This window comes from Vombatus ursinus, unplaced genomic scaffold (genome assembly GCF_900497805.2).
Source record: "Vombatus ursinus unplaced genomic scaffold, bare-nosed wombat genome assembly UNPS02014924.1, whole genome shotgun sequence".
In the NCBI taxonomy this organism is placed as follows: Eukaryota; Metazoa; Chordata; class Mammalia; order Diprotodontia; family Vombatidae; genus Vombatus; species Vombatus ursinus.
The window spans coordinates 5026546-5044625 of NW_020954702.1; the positions used below are offsets into that span (position 1 = coordinate 5026546).

The window sequence follows — 18080 nt, forward strand, 5'->3', positions numbered from 1 at the left end:
GCTACTTGATTCCTCACGATGGGAGCGCCTGGAAAGAGCCTGGGTTAATCAGCCTGGAGCCTGCCATACTGTGGTCAAGACCGGAAACCGTCCCTTCTTCAAGAGCAGCAGGACCCGACACGTCCGTAGGAGGCGGGCCGAGGCAAAGTTCTTCCGGGTAGGCTGGGAGAGGCGCCTGCGCAGTTCGTGTCACGACCCAGCCCCTCGGAAGGGCTTCCTCCTCTCCGGCTGGGCCTCCCGGCGTCGTTGGGGGCGGGGTCTGGACCATGCCGAGGCTCGGTTTCTCGGGGCTCGACGGGGAGGAGTTTGAGCTTTTGGCTTGAGGGGGCGGGGTGCCGGCCGGCTGTAGGCGAGCGGCCGGAGTTCCTCGGGAGAGATGGCGGCTACCTTCTTCGGGGAGGTAGTGAAGGTGCGGTCCCGAGCGGTGACGGAGGACGAGGAGGACGAGGAGGACCCCTGGGCGCCCGATAACCCGGAGGACCGAGAAGTCCGGCGCGAACTCGAGAGGAAGAGGTGAGGCCCCCGTGGTGCCCCGGAGCCCGCCCGCCCTCGGCGGCCACGCCGGCCCGGTGCCCGCCTGGACGGGCTTTGCTTCTGCTGGCTTTGCCCGAGGCTTCCGCGTGCGCCCAGGCGGGGATTTCCCCCGGGGGTGCTGGCCCGGGACAAGCGGGGGTGGGGGGGCTTCCCTCTTGGCCGAGAACTCCTTGAGTCAGAGAGCCCTGGACCCCCGCGGCGCAACGTAGAGCACAGGGGGGCACCGATGCGCGCGTGCGTGTGTGTGGGGGTGTGGGTGTGGGTGTGCTCGCGCGTGTGTGTATGTTTGCGTGCTTCAGTCATTTAGCCCCGTGCAGCTCTTCGTGACGCCTTGAGTCTTGTATGCCAGGCCCACGGTTATGCATTGAATCATCGTACAAAATCTCGGCTTTTTGTGCTTAATTGTTTCTGCTCCTGCAGAAAGAAGTCTTTGACTAGAGCCGGCAAAGTGAAAGTGGTTGAGAGGTTGTGGGGGGGGGGACAGTTCAGTGGATAGAGCCCTGGGCCAGAAGTCAGGAAAACAGGGGTTCAAATTTGGCCTTAGACACTTAGTAGCTGTGTGGCCCTGGACAAGTCACTTAACCTCTGTTTGCCTTAATCCACTGGAGAAGGAAATGGCAAACCTTTACCATATCTTTGCCGAGAAAAAAAAAATCTCTTGGACACTGTCAGGGTGAGTCAGACTTAACTGAACCAGAACAGTGCTTATATATCGCTTTAACCCAGAAGCACCAGGCCCTTAAGATGAAAAAGTTTTATTATAACCTCACTTTGAAATAAAAATTTTCATCTTCTCTATTCTTTATCTTAAGGATAAAAAAGGTTATTCAAGGCATTCTTAAATCCCAGTCCTTTTAAGATTTGCAAACAGCTTTACAAATAACTCATTTTATCCTCACGTGAGCCCTGAGAAGGTAGTGTATTTATTTTACAGATGAAGTGACTGAGGTTAAGGGAGTTATCCAAGATCTCACAGCTAAGTGTCTGAAGGTGGATTTGAACTCTGGTCTTCCTCACTTCAATTCCAGCACTGTTGTCCAGTGCCAATTAGCTATAGAATAACCTGTGTTAATAGAAGTGTGGTGCCCATAATGAGACGTTAATAGTTACACAGCACAAAGCATATCTGATGTCTTTTTACAGCTTTGCTGCCGCATTTAATAGAGATATTGACAGACAGGGACATGTCCAAAGTATGAGGAGGAAAATTAAAAGGATTAGTGGGTAATGATAGATACCAAAAAAGATTATCCATAAAACATTTTTTAAATGTTGAGAGGAAAACAAATTCATAAGAGTCCACAAATAGAGGGATTTTGTTACTACCTTGTTAGATGTAACATTTTATTTAAAAAAGCACTGTGACTAGTTCACCTGTTTGTTGTCCACTGTATGTTGAAATATGCCTGTTGATAGTTTTTAATCTCGCTATAAAAAAAGAAAATTTTAAAAAGAATTTATGGGAACTTAAATGGTGAAACATTTTCATTAAAGCTAAGGAATTAAAGGTGATTTCTTAAACTTTAACCATGTAACAAATATTAAGCACTTACTGTGTGAAGAATGATGTGCTAGTGTTAGGGCATATTCAGAATTTGATAAGATACAGGCTTTTGGTCTCAGTTTACAGACTAATACGGGGATGTCACAAACTCAGATATCTGTGATGGGAAAAGAATAAGCATTTATATAGCACCTGCTAGGCACTGTGCTTAAGTCCGTTCTACATATAGAATATTGGATGTGTTAGGAATAGAACAACATACTTGGTGAGGTTTGTTGAAGGGAAATTTCTACCTGAGTTGGGCTTGAATTGGAGGGCAGGGAGTGAGTAATTTGGAAATGGGGCAAGTAAGATTGTACAAGACCCCTAAGTGCCAAACTCAGGAGTTTGAACTGGATAGCCAACAGGAAGCCATTGGAGATTTTTGAGCAGAGGAGTGATGTGATCAGATTTATTAGGTTATTGCATGTGTATGTGACTGGATATATGGGAAAGTGGGGAGAGTAAAAGCAGGAAGCCATAAGAATAAAAGCTCTGGACACATCTGAATTTGACTCCTTTTTTACCCTTTTAAGTCAGACATTCTTAAACATTGTTGTGTCATGGATCATTTTGGCAGTCTGGTGAAGCCTCAGAACTCCTGCTCAGAATACTGTTCGTAAATGGATAAAATAAATACATAGAATTACAAAGGAAATACAGTTACCATCTTTGTCCTTGTGAGCAAGGCAAGTAGCCCTCCTCAGAGCTTCAAGCAATGTGTATTATGGGGATAATATTAGTTACTGTGCCTGCTTCCCTGGCGTGTTGTGAGGAAGGTCCTTTGTGAATATGCTGCATAAATGTTGCTTTTATTATAGCATCCTATTTGATGAAAAAGATAATGCTACCTTAGTGTCATTTCTTTCTTATTAACAGAGAAGTAGAGGTCCTTCAGACGCAGACAAACTTATCTTTGGAAATTCCCCTGCTAGAGCAGTATCCATGTTCAAAGTTTATAATGGCAGTAGGAAATAATGCGGTAGGTAAGTGAAAGTGCAACAAACTAGATATTTTGACAATTAAAAAATATATATGCGTGTGTGTATAAAATTACTATGTATCCATTATAAATTTTTTATGTGTTTACATGGATTCTTCATCTCATGCCTATAAGTTATTATTCTATTATTACATATCCCACACTTTCTCATTATGTGAATTTCACATCTCTGTCCTTTCCCTAAATCTTCTGCTGAGAATTCACTCTTCACACACTGGAAGTTTTCCTCGTGTTTTTTAATGTCTCATTAGCTAAACATGCATCTATTAGGCCAGGGTTTCTTAAGCGTTTTTGTCATGAATCCTTTTGGAAGTCTGGTGAGATAGGCTTTTCTTGGTTAAATAATTGAAGGAAATGCTAAATTTTAATTAAAGGTTAATGAAAATAAAGGTAATTTGTTTTCTTTCCAAGTTCAGTTCCTCTTGAATTTATTAAGTGCCAGCTACATGCCAGGAACCAAGCTAAGTGTTAAGGATATGGATAAGAAAAAGTGAGAAGGCTTTGCTCTTAAGGAGCTTACAGTCTAATAGGAGAAGACAGTACACAAAAGGAAACTGGAAAGAGAGGGGGACAGAGGGTACCTGGAATGAGAGCATGATGATGATGATGATGGTAGAGTGAAAACCAAGCAAAATAGCTTGGAGCAAATGAAGAGATAGCTAGGATTTTGAACTTTCTATAAAGGGAGGCTGTGGGAAAAATAGGTATTTTTATTGCTTTGTTTTGTTTTTGGTGGTGTTCCTCCTTTGTTAATGAATGGCCAATAATAGATGAGGCATGAATGTCAAAGCTGAGGCAGTGTTACATCAAAAATTTCTTCATTAGGCTGTTCCAGCTATTGTGTCTCATTCTGCTTATTTGACTGACTCCTTTACTTTCCTTTTGCCTTTTTCACTTTGTTCACATAGTTTATATTTGCTAATGTACGTCTTGTTACATCTACCATGTGTCTTTCCATTGTCCTTTCAAGTACCTACAGTTTGGATTCCTTTTAAATTAGGGCATTCTGTAATTAAGGCAACATAGTATAATGAAAAGTTCACTATATTTGGGGTGAAAAGACAGGATTGAGAGCCACCATTTTAACTAAGAGGTTGATGACAAAATGGAAGTTGCTTGGATCTTTAGTTTCTCCCCCAATTCTCCCCTTAGGTCCCTTCATCCCAGTAATTAAACCTATGCAAAAATGGAATAGGCTGCCTGGGGTGGCATGGGGTTCCTTACTATTAAGCAAAGACTGCATTTAGAAACCTTGCCTCCAACAATTTTCTCTCCCATTTGCAGTTGTTTCACTCCAAAGATTTACACAAGTTTGGTTCTCTAAATTATACATTAAAGTATTGGGTTCAACATGGTAATTTGTACGTGTTTTCATCCCCTGGTTACATAGCATAGCCATAGTTACATAGCTATATTAGATCTGTTTGTAGAGGAGATTCTTGTTCATATTTGATTGTACTAGAAGGCCACTGAAATCCATCCCACCTTCCCAATATTGATTGGCTTTCTTAACCAAGCAGAAGAGTTCCTATTTCAATTATGCAGGCTACTCTTTAATGGCTCAGTGCTGTTTCCTTCCCCAAAGTTGCTGGGGCTCATCTAGAGTAGTGTTAGATAGCTAGAAGAATATATTGCTATCTGGAGGGTCAGGCTCACCAGAAAAGGTAGAAGGTGGCATGTGACCCTCACTAGTAACCCTGAGTACTTTATCCTGAAGTTGGGGAGAAGGAGGGATCACTAAGTTTCAAAGACTGTATTGGTCCCTGAGGACTTGTATAAAGATCTTCTAGTGAGGGAAGTAACCCGTTTTTGTTGTTTTGTTAGTTGTCTTATAGAGCTTAGAACCATTTTCTTCCTTTGTAGAAAAGTTGTGAGACAGTGGCTAACTTAATCTGCACCATCAGCTAGGATTCGTAGAATATTAGAACTGAAAAGGCCATTAGGGATCATCTTCTCTAACTTGTTCAATTTTCACTCAAGGACCCAGAGCCTCATAGTAATGAGGTCACTGCACTGAACTAGAACGTAGGCATCTGGACTCTAAGTCTGTGGCTGTTTCTAGTGTTTGATCCTGTTTCTTACATGTTTTATCTTATACTAAATAAATTATTTAAATTTTTAAAAATCTCTTTCATAGTGTAGTAAAATACAACAAAGTTATAAAAGTAGTAATGTGTGTTAACCTTTTCTTCCTAGCATTTTTGTCTTCATTTGTTCTGAATTCAGAAACTTGGGAAGAAATTGGATCTACTAAGCTGTGGAATGAATGGTGCAGAACAACAGATACAACAAATCTTTCCCCAACAGATGCCTTTTGTGTGTTCTACCGTCTAAAGTCAGATCCTACAGTAAGTGAGATTTGTGTTGAAATTAAGCATAGACTACGTTTGTACGAGAAATCTTATAGATCATCTCATTGAACATTTTTTGTTTTATAACTAATAAGGAAACTGAAGTTCAGAGACATCAAGTAATATACTAATAGTCCCACGTCTAGTAGTAGAGTTTACACATTATATGTTTGGAATGTATATCCCAAGATTCTAATTTATTGCAGATAAAGTTTTTGGTTGTTGGTTTTTTGTTTTTTGTTTTATCAAGCAACTCAGGATTATGGCTGAATCCCATCCACACACATACATCAGAATCATTTAAGATTCTTTGAAAATTGTAACAGTAGAAATAACCTTAATAACTTCTGGTCATAAACATCAAGGAAGGTTAAAAAGAAAAAAAGGAAGATGTGTGTTTGACATGGGTGTTCATTGCAGTAGAAGGCCTAGTGCACAGTTCAGGTTGAAGATAGAATCTTTGTAGATGCAACCTCCAGTTACATCAGATATAGATGACATTGTGTTAATCGTGTTAAGCCCCAGAACATTACATAGCCTCCTGGAAGAGATTGTGTAATGACCCAAAGGATCAAAACAGGATCATATTGGATTACTTTTGGGATATTGCAGAGTTACTTTTGTGACTCCAAACTTGCTATGAGAGCAAAGTCTCATCTCTTAAATTACAGCATTATGCCAGTGTCTGATGTGGTAGTGAGATATGGAGAACAAATCTCCAAATAAAATTAACATCACATGGAGAACAAAGGTGCTTGGGGTAGGGTGGTTTGAATAGGCTGCAACATAACCAATGAGGAACTTCTAAGAACAATAAGAGCATAAGATGTTATCAAGGAATTATATGATAGAGAGAGAAAATAGGCTGGTTATGGGATGAGGCAAAAGGAATGACAGGTGAACAGCCAAAATGCCCTATTGCTACTGTCTCAAAATAAGGAAAAAGTGAAGAAGATCTCCAGGATGTTGGGTAGGTCCCCTTGGTAAACTTAGGGGAAGACATGGACAGTCGTCTCATGGGATAAGCAGCCATCAGTTGGTTCCTCTCCTCATCATTGACATGAACTGCCAAATCATTGAGATTCTAGATCCATTTGATTAATCACCTAATGTTAAGATGCTTTTTTTTTTTCCTCCTATGGCCTGCTTTGGGTCATTTTATTGTTGGACCTCAGGGGAATCAAGGCAAGGATCCTGGGACAATTGAATCAGTTGTCATTAGTTAACATTTCTTATAAATTTTTGATGGTGATGACAATGCTGATTTATATAATGCTTTCTGTGTGCCAAGCACTGTGCTAAGCACTTTACATTTATTACATCATTTGATCCTCACAACAACCTGTGAGAGACCTGCTATCATTATTCCCGTCTTACAAATGAGGAGACTGTGGCAGAGGTGAAGTGACTTGTCCAGGGTCATGTAGCTAGTGAGTGTCTGAGGCTATTTTGAAGATGAACTTAATCATAGGATCATAGATTTATACCTGCAAGGGATGTAGAGATAATCTAGTCCAGACAAGTGATGTGACTTGCCAGGCTTACCAGGTGGCAGAGTTGGGATTTAAATCTAGGTCTCCCGGGTCCAAGTCCAGCAAATTTTTGTGGGCCCCCCCCAACTAATGTTAGCTATTAGTTTCATGTATATTACAGATTTTATTTTTCCATTAACATTGATAAACAAGAATTGACATTATAAGAAATATAATTTGAATCATCAACCAACCTCCTTTTGGTGGGGATATGGTAGCTCCAGTGCACACAGTTAGCATTTTATGCACAAGCATATGTAGAACTTTATTTCTATGATGAGGCTATCTGCAACGGGCATCATTAGTTTATTTTAGTTGCCATGCCAGCTGAAAAGTGCATGTTGTTCTGGCATCAATCATAATTTGGAATTTAAAATGTATCCCTCTGTTGGTTTTCTTGATTCATTAATTTTCATTTAAAACAATAACAAAATAAACAGTCCCAGCAGCATACTTGAGAGCAAATATAAAAAGTGTATATATCTATTTGACAACTATTTTTGGTAGTAGTTATATGTTCATAAGATCACATGATATAAAGAAGTGGCTTGACAAAACACTTTGAATTTGTTTAGGTTTTCCTGTGCCAGTGCAGCTGCTATGTTGCTGAAGATCAACAATATCAGTGGCTTGAAAAGGTAACATTATAGAAAAAAATATATATTTTTTTTTACATATCTACTGTTTGCTCAGCATTGTGCTAGGGCCAGTGGAGATAAAGAAATATAGGCCATGGTCTTTGACCTTAAAGAGTTTATGATCTTTCATTATGAAAACAAGACCAATAATTTTAAAATAATTAGATTTCTTTTACACATTACGAGATAGTGGGGAGAATTACCTGCGTGAGTAGTATTGCATTTCCTAATTGAGATCTTGCTGAAAATATTTTTGTGTTAATTGCACTTTTGTTTTTTGCAAGACTGTGATAGAATAAGGAAATTAGTATTTACAAATCATTTGTATCCATAAGTGTCAAAGAATGTTAGAAATTTAAAAATCTGTAGACTTGTTTCAGCTTGCTCATCTTCTCAATTAAGGAATTGAGACACCGAGACTAGTTAAATAATACGTTCATAATGATAGTACCAAAAGGACAGGCCTCTAATGGGTTATATTATCTTTTAGAAGAAGAAAATTAATACACATCAAAAAACCATACTTTTCAGAGTGACAGAGAAGAAGCATATTGCTGTGTAAACAAACATAGTACATACAATTAGGTACACAATAAATACAGTTCTCACTTTTCTGACGAAATATTACAATTATGCTTATATTATTAAAATTAATTTTCTATGCCAGGTTTTTGGTTCTTCCCCGAAGAGAAATTTACAGATAACTATTCTTACTTCTCGTCATGTGACTGACTATAAAACTCCAGAATCCAGTTGCAACCTTCCTTCTCCCTTCCTGAAAGCCCTAAAAACACAGAGTTTCCAGGATGCTGCCTGCTGTACACTTTTAGAACAGCCAAATATCGTACATGATCTTCCTGCTGCAGGTGATTTTTAAATACAATTTTAAGTGGTTTTTTTGTTATTTCTAGCTTGATAGCCCAGGAATGTTCCATTGTTTGAGATCTCTTGAGGTATATTGAGTAATGGAAAATTATTGATTATTAAACCTTAGTTACCTTACATGCGAAATGATGTTATGGCTTAGGATAAAATTAACTGTGATCACTTCTGAGAATTTAGATTTTGCAAAAGGAACCTTTATGATAGTAAAACTTACTCATCTCTACCACTTAGCTTTTCCCTGTTCCTTCAGTTGTCAGTGCTTCCTTCCCCATGTTTTTCCCTAATAAAATATAACATGCTCATTGAGGGAAAGGGAAAGACTGCTTCATTTTTGTTTTTTTATCCCCAGCACCTAGCACCATTCGTGGGGATACTTTTAAAAATGCTTATTGGCTAATTTTTAATGTGATATTTTGAGTATAGTAGCCTATTTTCATTACTTAAACCATCTTCTAATGAATATATATTGTGTTTCAGGCTTAATTTTTTTTTTTATTTCCAGATTCACATTATGTTCTTTTGGTTTACTATGCACAGTAGAGACTTCCCATATATTGGCTTTGAAGTCATGATAACATAATTTGAATTTTGATACCTCTAAGACTACTAAAATAATGCTAGTTACATAATTTGTGAAATATTTGTCTACTAGCAACTACCTTGGTGAGGCTAATATGTTTTAATTAGATTAGTAGTTGCTGTCAGATGTTGAATTTTGGTTTTAGCTTAAAATTTTAGAGTATCTTATTTGTTGTTGTTGAGCTGTTTTCAGTCATGTTCAACTCTTCATGACCCCATTCTGAGATTTTCTTGGCAAAGATACTGGAGTGGCTTTGCCATTTGCTTCTCCAGTTCTCCTCATTTTACAGATGAGGAAACTAAGGCAAATAGGGTTAAGTGACTTGCCCAGAGTTACACAGCTAGTAAGTGCCTGAGGCCAGATATGAAGTTAGGAAGATGAGTCTTCTTTGACTTCAGGCCCAGCAGTCTATCCACTATGCCACCTAGCTGCCCCCACAGTACCTGATAACTATTGGTAATTGCGCCAGACTCTTACTGTAGTAAAGACTACCATTTTCTATTCACTGAAGCTGTCATTTTAATCTGTTAGTTAATTGTTAATGAACTTTTAACTGAATTTTAAAAAGAGGATCTTAGAAGTCATCTACTCGTACAATGCCATTGTTTTACAGAGGATAAAAATCTTCAGTAGCTGCTTCTTGCCACTTAGCATTTGTGCTAGCCACTCTGGCATCAGTCAGTAAAGGCTGAAGAAATGTAACCTAAATTTAATACTTATTTCCACTAAAAATTAAAAGGATAAATGTGCTGGGGGAAAGTATATATTCTAAAGTAAATTGAATTTATTTTTAAAGTAAATTTAAAATAAATTTAAATTGTTATTTAAGCTACTATATACCACAAAAGTAACTGAGATTTCACTAACTTGCCCTTAATATCTATAAGATTTACCTTATTGACTTTTTAATTTCATTCTTTTTCATTCCTCTTGTTTGCTCTTAGTTCTGAGTTACTGTCAAGTATGGAAAATTCCAGCAATTCTATACCTATGTTACACTGATATAATGAAACTAGACCTAGTTACAATTGAAGCTTTCAAACCAATACTTGGTTCAAAAAGCTTGAAAGGATTAGTTAAGGTAAGTTATTTTCTTGCTTATTATTTTAATCTGCTATTAAACATAAGCAGACCCAAACTAAGTCACTTCCTTGCTAACTTTGCAAGTAGGATTTCTAATTTATTATTAATAGACCTTATTTTACCAGTCTTACTAGAGGGACTATCTTGCATCACCCAACCCACAATAGGCAACTCCAGCAAAGAGTGATTGTACGACCCTATTCTTAACTGTTCACTGGCAACTAAGGCCCAGTAAGATGCTAGCAATTGATTTTCAAAAGCTGCATATTGAGTGGTGGTTTTGAGGAGCTGACAGCTCCCCCCAGCAGTGACTTGTTCTGCCTCCCCGTCGGTGCCTGCCAGAGGCTCCACCCAGATTGGTTTTTATAGACAATGATCTCTAGAAGCATGGATCCAAGGGGATAGATTGTTCAGTGTGATCGCCTACTTTATATTTTCCAGGGTTTTAGCCTATTCTTGGCCCACTTGAAAGCCATTGACACAATAAATAGGGGGACCATCAGGATATCCATGTAGGGAACATAAGTTTTCCAAAATCTAAAGAATTCAGAAAGCCTCTGGGCTGCTTCCCTCTTATATTATGGGGAAGCAGGTGTCAGTAGTTTATTTCAGACTGTTCCTAGAATCCTCTGAGCTTTTTACACCCATTGTATTATATGTGATAGACCTTTCCAATCAACCATCCAGGTTGTCTTGGGCTGGAAATTTGTTTCACTCTGTCTTTTTGTGGGTTTTGCTGCTCTTGGATTTGTTTAGAGCTATTTTTTAGATATTTGGAGGGGTTTGGGGGAGAGCTTAAGCAAGTCACTGCTTTTACTCTGCCATCTTGGCTCTGCCCCCCCCCGTTACTATTTTTTTAGTTTCAGTTTTATTGATGTGATTTTGTTTTTACATTATACACATTTATGTATTACTCCCTCTTCATGAAAGTTCTCTTGAAACAAAACAGCTAAGTAAAACTTACAGCATCCTCTCTGAAAGTTCATGTAACATTTCACATCTATAGCATCCCATCTCTCTCTTTAAAAAAAAATATTTTTTCTTCTACCCACCCTCCCACTCTACTGAGAATGAGAAAAAAATCACATTTCTTGTAACAAATAGCTGTAGTCAAGCAAAAGAATTCCCCTGATGACTGTTCACAAAAATATATATTCTTCATACCTGACCCTGAATCAGGCACTTTGGGGGCAGAGCCAAGATGGCAGAGTGAAGGTAGGGACTTGCCTGAGCTCTCCCCCAAACCCCTTCAAATACTTTAAAAAGTGACTCTGAACAAATCTTAGAGCAGCAGAACCCACAAAGAGACAGTGAGGCAGATTTCCAGCCCAAAACAACCTGGAAGGTTGACAGGAAAGGTCTGTTGCACCAGGCCGAGAGAAGAGCACAGTCCAGTGAAGGCCAAACTAGCGCAGACCTAGCCCCTGGAAAGCTGGCGCAGGCCTTAGGGGACTGAATCACTGGCAGCAGTGGAGGTTTCCAGACTTCTCAGCCCCCGATGCCAAAGACAGTTTAGAAGGTCAGCAAGAGAGGTCTGTCAGACCTGGGAGACAGAGAAGTGCAGGCCGCACCAATACAGCTCCAGCCCCACAAACAAGGAGCAGGCCTTGGGAGTGACTGAATTAGCAGCAGACAGAATGTTTGAAAGTCACCTATTTTGACTTCCAGGAGCCAAGATGGTGGAGTAAGCAGTAAGCTGCTCTCACCTTCCTTTATTGACCTTGAAAAATCCAGAGAATATTGCCCCAGGAAGAATCTTGGAATAGTGGAGCCAGCAGAAAGGCAAGGTGCATCAGTCTTTTAGCTCAGGGAGATAGGGGGATTAATAGGAAAGGTGCCTTTTGCTGTGGCTGAAGACCAGTACAGGATGGGAGGAGTCCCAGCAAGTCCCACCTCAGCAAACCAGCGGGAGATCCTGAGCCCCAGGATGATGGAGCAGGCAAGCGCCAACGCGAGGCACACACCAACCACCGCCATCAGCTCCAGGTATACTACCAGACCTCCCCCTACAGGCTGCCAACACATAAACCAGTAACCAGACCCCTAACCCCCAACACAGGAAGCATGGGACAGTGCCTCCTGTGCCCAAGAAGCAGAGATCAACTTTAAAAGCCAGAAAAAAGGCACACAGTATGAGCAAAAAGCAACAAAAGAAAACAGTGACCATAGAAAAGTATCTTGTGACAGTGAAGATCAAAACACAAATTCAGGAGAGGACAGCATTTTCAATATACCCATATCTGAAACCTCAAAGGGGAATATGAACTGGTCTCAAGCCTAAAAAGCCTTCTTGCAAGAGCTCAAGAAGGATTTTAAAAGTCATATTAGAAAGGTAGAAGAAAAATTGAATAAAGTTCTTTAAAAATACAATTTACAAAATAGAAAAAAAAAGTACACTAAAGAAAATAACTCCTTAAAAAGTAGAATTGGCCAAATGGAAAAGGAAGTACAAAAGCTAACTGAAGAAAACCATTCATTAAAAATTAGAATTGGGTAAGTGGAAGCTAATGACTCTGTGAGACATCAAGAATCAGTCAAACAAAATCAAAAGAATGGAAAAAATAGAAAAAAAACCATGAATTTTTCACTTCACTGTTATGAATAGTTTCATCATCGATCTTCTCATCATTGTATTGATCATAGTTCTTACAGCTTTCAAAGTTGTTTGTTTATCACCATATGGAAAAATTGCCCCAAATTGATACTAATTAGAGAAATTTAAATTAAAATATTTTTTATATCCTACTGCATCAGAGTGGCAAAGATGACAAGAAAGGAAAATGATAAATGTTAGAGATTCTGTAAGAAAGAAAGGCATATTGATGCACTCTTGATGGGCCTGTGAATGGGCACAACCATTCTGGAAAGCACTTTGGAATAGTACATAAGTTTATTAAACAATTTTGACCCAGTTTTACCACTGTTGGGCCTATACCCAAATGAGATCAAAGAAAGAGGAAAAAAAAGTCTTTGATGTATAAAAATATAGCACCTCTTTTTGTGGTATCAGAAAAAAGCTGGAACCTAAGAGAATGTCTAATAGTGGAATGAATGACTAAGTTGTGATTATATAATTGTGATGTATTTCTGTTGTGCTGTAAGAAATAGATGATTTCAAAAAAGACATGGAAAAACCTAATTGATGCAGAGTACAGCAGAAATAAGAACAATTTATACTGTAACAGTAGTATTGTTAAGGTAAACAATTTTGAGGATTTTTATAAGTTATGAAATGAGCAGAACCAAGAGGAAAAAGTCAGTCTTATTTTTAAAAGAATTAAAAGGAAAGAGAATAAGATATAACAATCATTCTGTTAAAAACACTGGAAAGAATAAGTGGATTTCTCCTTCATATAAGTACTATCTTAAACCCAAGAGCCAGCTAAAGGTGTTTCCAAGTAAGATCAGGGATAAAATAAAGATGTTTATTATAACCATTACTATTTGATATAATGTTAGCAATGCTAATTATAGTGATAGTACATTAAAAAGAAATTGAGAGAATAATCATAGGCAAAGAGGAAACACAGTTTTTGCTTTTTGTAGATGATAGGTTAGTATACTTAATGAACACTAGAGAATCAACTAAATCAATTCTGTAGTTATTGAGCAAAGTTGAATATAAAATAACACATAAGTCTCTGTATATTATCAATGAAACTCAGCAGGAAAAGATAGAGAAATTCCATTTAAAGTAACTACAGATCGTTGGGAGTCTACCTGTCAAGACATGCACAAGGACTATATATGAATACAACTATTTAGAAATAAGAACTTCTCAGTAATTGAAGAAACTTCAATTGTTTGTGATTAGGCCAAGTCAGTTTAATAAAAATGACAATACTACCTAAATTAATTTGCTTATTCAGTGCCAAACTGTCAAACTGCCATATTTCATCAGGAGGAAAAAAAGGTCAAGAATCTTAAGGGAAAGAATGAAAAATAAGTGGGAAGTAAAGGAGCCTAGAAGTGCCAGATCTGCAACTATATTACAAAGCAATGATCATCAAAACTATTTGATAGTTATTAAGAAATAGAGGTTGATTAGTGGAAGGATTAAGTACAAAACATACAGAAGCAAATGAATATGGTAGCATAGTGTTTGTTAAATTAAAAACCCCAGGCTATTGGGGTATAATCCAATTTAACAAAAACTTGGGAAAACTGGCAGTCTGACAGAAACTAGGTCCAGACCCACATCTCACATGACTTACCAAGGTAAGCTTCAAATGGATCTGTGACTTAGATATAAAAGTTGACAGAAATTAAAGAAGTAAGGAAGAAAATAGCTTTCAAAAGAATAGCTTATGGGAAATGAGTAAATTAAGGAATTGGGAAGTTAGGGTGTTTGAGAAAGTATCGGTATGTTTATTGAAGTCCCCTACTACGAGGGCAGGAATTGGGGAGGGGAGACATTGTAAACCAGGTGTGCTGAAATGAGGAAAAGAGTTTCCTTGAAGGCAATAGGAAACACCAACCAGTCTCTTGATTGGGTGATAAATATGGATTGAACAAACCTCAAAGGTGATGAGCAAGGAGTATTCTGACTCCCCTGCCATGACCATGGAGTTGGGAATATGAGTGAAAGTGCATACTGGAAGAGAGTGTCCAGTGGGTGAGCCAGAACTCAGTGCGTGCAGGAAGATAGAATGAGTAAGAAAGAAAAAGGTTTAAAATGAAAGCAAGTTTGTTAGCTATGGGACGTTATCCAAGAGCACAGTTAAATGGGGTGGGTAGATCTTGAGAGGAACCTAGAGGATGGGAACAAAGGAATAAGCAAAGGGGGGCTAAGAACAGGATTTTTACAGCCAGAGTTTCAGAATCACTGGAATGGAGAGGAAGAAAAGTAACGATTAAAGAATGAGTTTGGGTCGGTTATCATTGTCCCCAGAGAGCCAAGCAGCTGATGTGAAAATGGGCCAGGTCAGAGGGTGAGCCAGTAGTGGAGAGTAAGCAGTGAGTGAGTCTAGGCCTTCTCAGAATTTGGAAGTTCCAGATGGGAACGCAAGGTTCATTGATTTGGCTTCAAGGTAAAGTTATCATTAGGCCTCTAGCACTGGTGTGTAGGTAGAAAGCTTGAAAGAGGGGAGGGGCCAGGAAAACTAATGAAATGGCTGATTTAGGCAAGGCCATTTTTCCCAGGCAAGGCACCTTGTATGGAATTATAGCAGTGTGCTATGAAGGCTAATGCAGATGAGGAAATTGAGGCTGAGAAAAGTTAAGTGATTTGTTCAGAGTCACACAGCAATCATCTAAGACAAAATTCAAATTTGGATCTTCCTGACTCCAAGTCTTCTCCACTGCTAAAATTTTTTTTTAACTGTACTTTGTGTTTTTATTTCTTTTTAATTTTGTCATTCCATGATTTATTTGAATAAGGTAAAATTGGCTATCTTAAAAAGTTTTCTTACTCGCTGATTGGTTTCTTTTATTGGGAACTTTTATATCTGATCCACTGATTTGTGTAGTTGCTTGAGAGGTCCATAGTTTGCTAAATTATCATTTAGATACAAAATAGCATTAAGGATTGATTCTTGATCAGTTTCATCTTAGTTAAAGAGATTGGAAGAATTATTTGCTTAGCGATATTTAAACCATAATATTCCTATCCTCAGAAATTTATATTTAGCCTCGTTTATCTCACTTGTTAACACAATTGTTAAGTCAGTCGTTAAATGTGGGGATTTGTTTTGCTTGACACTACTTATTTATTACAAGAATTTTTTTTCCCAATGCAGGTGGTGAGAGGGAGAAAAAAAGATTTTTATTCATTATGGCAAACTAAAGACTATATCCACAGCCAGTGGGCAATTGAAACACTGCCAGAGAGAAAAGAAAGCTTATCAAATTATGACATGTTATTTTATTAACTATTTCTCTTTCAGAATGTTTCCCATGGTACAGAGATACTGAAGAAACTGGTGACAACAAATGAAATTCAGAGCAACATCTACACATGATTTTGTATTGATTTTTGAAAGTCATGGGCGTGAGTGGCAGAAAGAGAAATACCCTGTAGTTCTAACTAATTTACCTAGTGGAAGAAAGCAAAATAAAGAGTTTATTTTAAAGTAACCTGGGTTTATTTCGTTATTTCAGTGTGGGGTTAGATTTATGATTAAAACAAGTTTTTTTTTTCTGACTCTAGGCAAGAGTACTGTTAATAGCTTGTTTTAATTTTTTATAAGTTGTAATTATTATTTTTTAAAATGTTATAAGGAATATAGTCTTATATAAACTCTTGGCTTTCAACAAAGTTAAAACAGCATTAGCAGCAAAACCAATAAAATAAAATGCATTTACTCTGTGCTCCTTTATGTAAATTTCTGAATTCATCTTCACCATTTAAATTTCTGTTAACTTTGACTTCAAACAAACAATAACAAAAACAATTTGTAAACACTCCTGGCTCTGAAAAACTAGAGATGAATACCGCACAGATGACAATGGGAAAACACGTGGCAGATGTGGGCAGGCTGCAACATAGAACCAACTCTCAAGAACAGTAATACTGATAGAGAAGGTAGACTGGTAATATGGCAAGGACAAAGGATGACGGATGGACGTCTTTCTACTCTTACCCTTGCTCTATTATCCTTACCATAAATAACATGAAGAAGTGAAAAAGGTCTCCTATTCACTGGCAAATTTAGGAGTATGCAGGATAAATTGTGATCTGCATCATTGGAGGGAATTCTTGAATTAATAAGATCACAGAATCATTTGAGTATATAAGAATATATACATGTAAATTTTCTGAGATATAATTACAGTCATTTAGATGTTATGATTCAATTGTCTTATTTTAAAAATGCCATTTCTAATAGGTCTTTTCATATTCTTAGTATTTTCCTTTTTATATTACAACAAATTACCATATAAACATACTATAGTGTATTCAGCTCTTTTCCAGCCATTGGACAAAGGTTGTTTTGAATCTTATATTTTTGTAGAGATAGGGCCCATTTTTCCTTTTATGCTATTTTTAGCACTGAATCTCAGCAGTGGAATTCCTGAGGCAAATGTCATGATCAATTTGTGACTTGGAGTGCTGCAGTGTTTTTCTTCAAAAATTTTATACCAAAGATGGAAACATAAAAAGGTCAAGGAAGAGCTCAGCTTTCTCAAAGTACTCCAGCAAACATCCTGAAAAGGTGACCAGATCCAGTAATGATCAAGAAATTAGAAGATGAACAACATTAAGGGCCTTCATCCCAGGACTGGCCAAAAAAAACCAACCTTCTGGGCATTTCATTTCATTTGTTTATTTCATTTTATTTGAGGGGAAAATAAAAGAAAATGTACAGTAGCTACTATCAGAAATAGCTGACCTGTAAAAAAAAATCTAGATAATTTTAAGATATATCAGATTTCTTGAAAACCATGGCTAAACAACAAAAACAAAAAACAGGATGTGCAATTTCAAAATAATAAATTTTGCAAAAATGTTCACATCTTTTAGAACTTAAATGCAACGTGAAAGGGGGCGGGGGCAGGAAATCTACTGGTCTCCTCAAGAAAGATCAAATTAAAAAATACTGCAAACAGCTCAAAAAAGCATGAGAAGTACCAAGGAACCACAATTAGGATTATACAGGACATGGCAGCAACTACTTATCAAGTCTAAAGAAGCATTTCACATTTACTGTGTGCCAGGCTTGATGGATGAGGGCTAGGGATAAAAATGCAAAGACTAGGATTCTACAGTCCAAAAGGAGAGAGTGGTTTGGGAGGGAGAGCAAATCAGTTAGAAGGATCAGAAAAAGCTGCTGCTTGGTCTCACCCATGAAAGAAGAGAGGGGTGCTACAAAGTGAGGGTGATGTGTGAATTTCAAGCATGGGGGACAGCCAACGTTAGCGGAGAAAAATAGGAGATGAAATGTCTGTGAGCAATTGAGAAAAGGCCAGGTTGGGTAGTTCACAGAGTGCAG

The 18080-nt window shown here is 38.1% G+C and overlaps 1 protein-coding gene across 1 annotated transcript; it reads left to right on the top strand.

The window, feature by feature from the left end:
• Window positions 1-236: 236 nt before the first annotated feature.
• On the top strand, window positions 237-16224 carry PSMG1 (proteasome assembly chaperone 1). Its single transcript, XM_027843578.1, has 7 exons — window positions 237-513; window positions 2957-3063; window positions 5277-5428; window positions 7539-7601; window positions 8269-8467; window positions 10011-10147; window positions 16035-16224. The coding sequence occupies exons 1-7, from the start codon at window positions 377-379 to the stop codon at window positions 16107-16109; spliced, it is 870 nt and encodes a 289-aa protein (XP_027699379.1). The 5' UTR covers window positions 237-376; the 3' UTR covers window positions 16110-16224.
• The last annotated feature ends 1856 nt before the right edge of the window (window positions 16225-18080 follow it).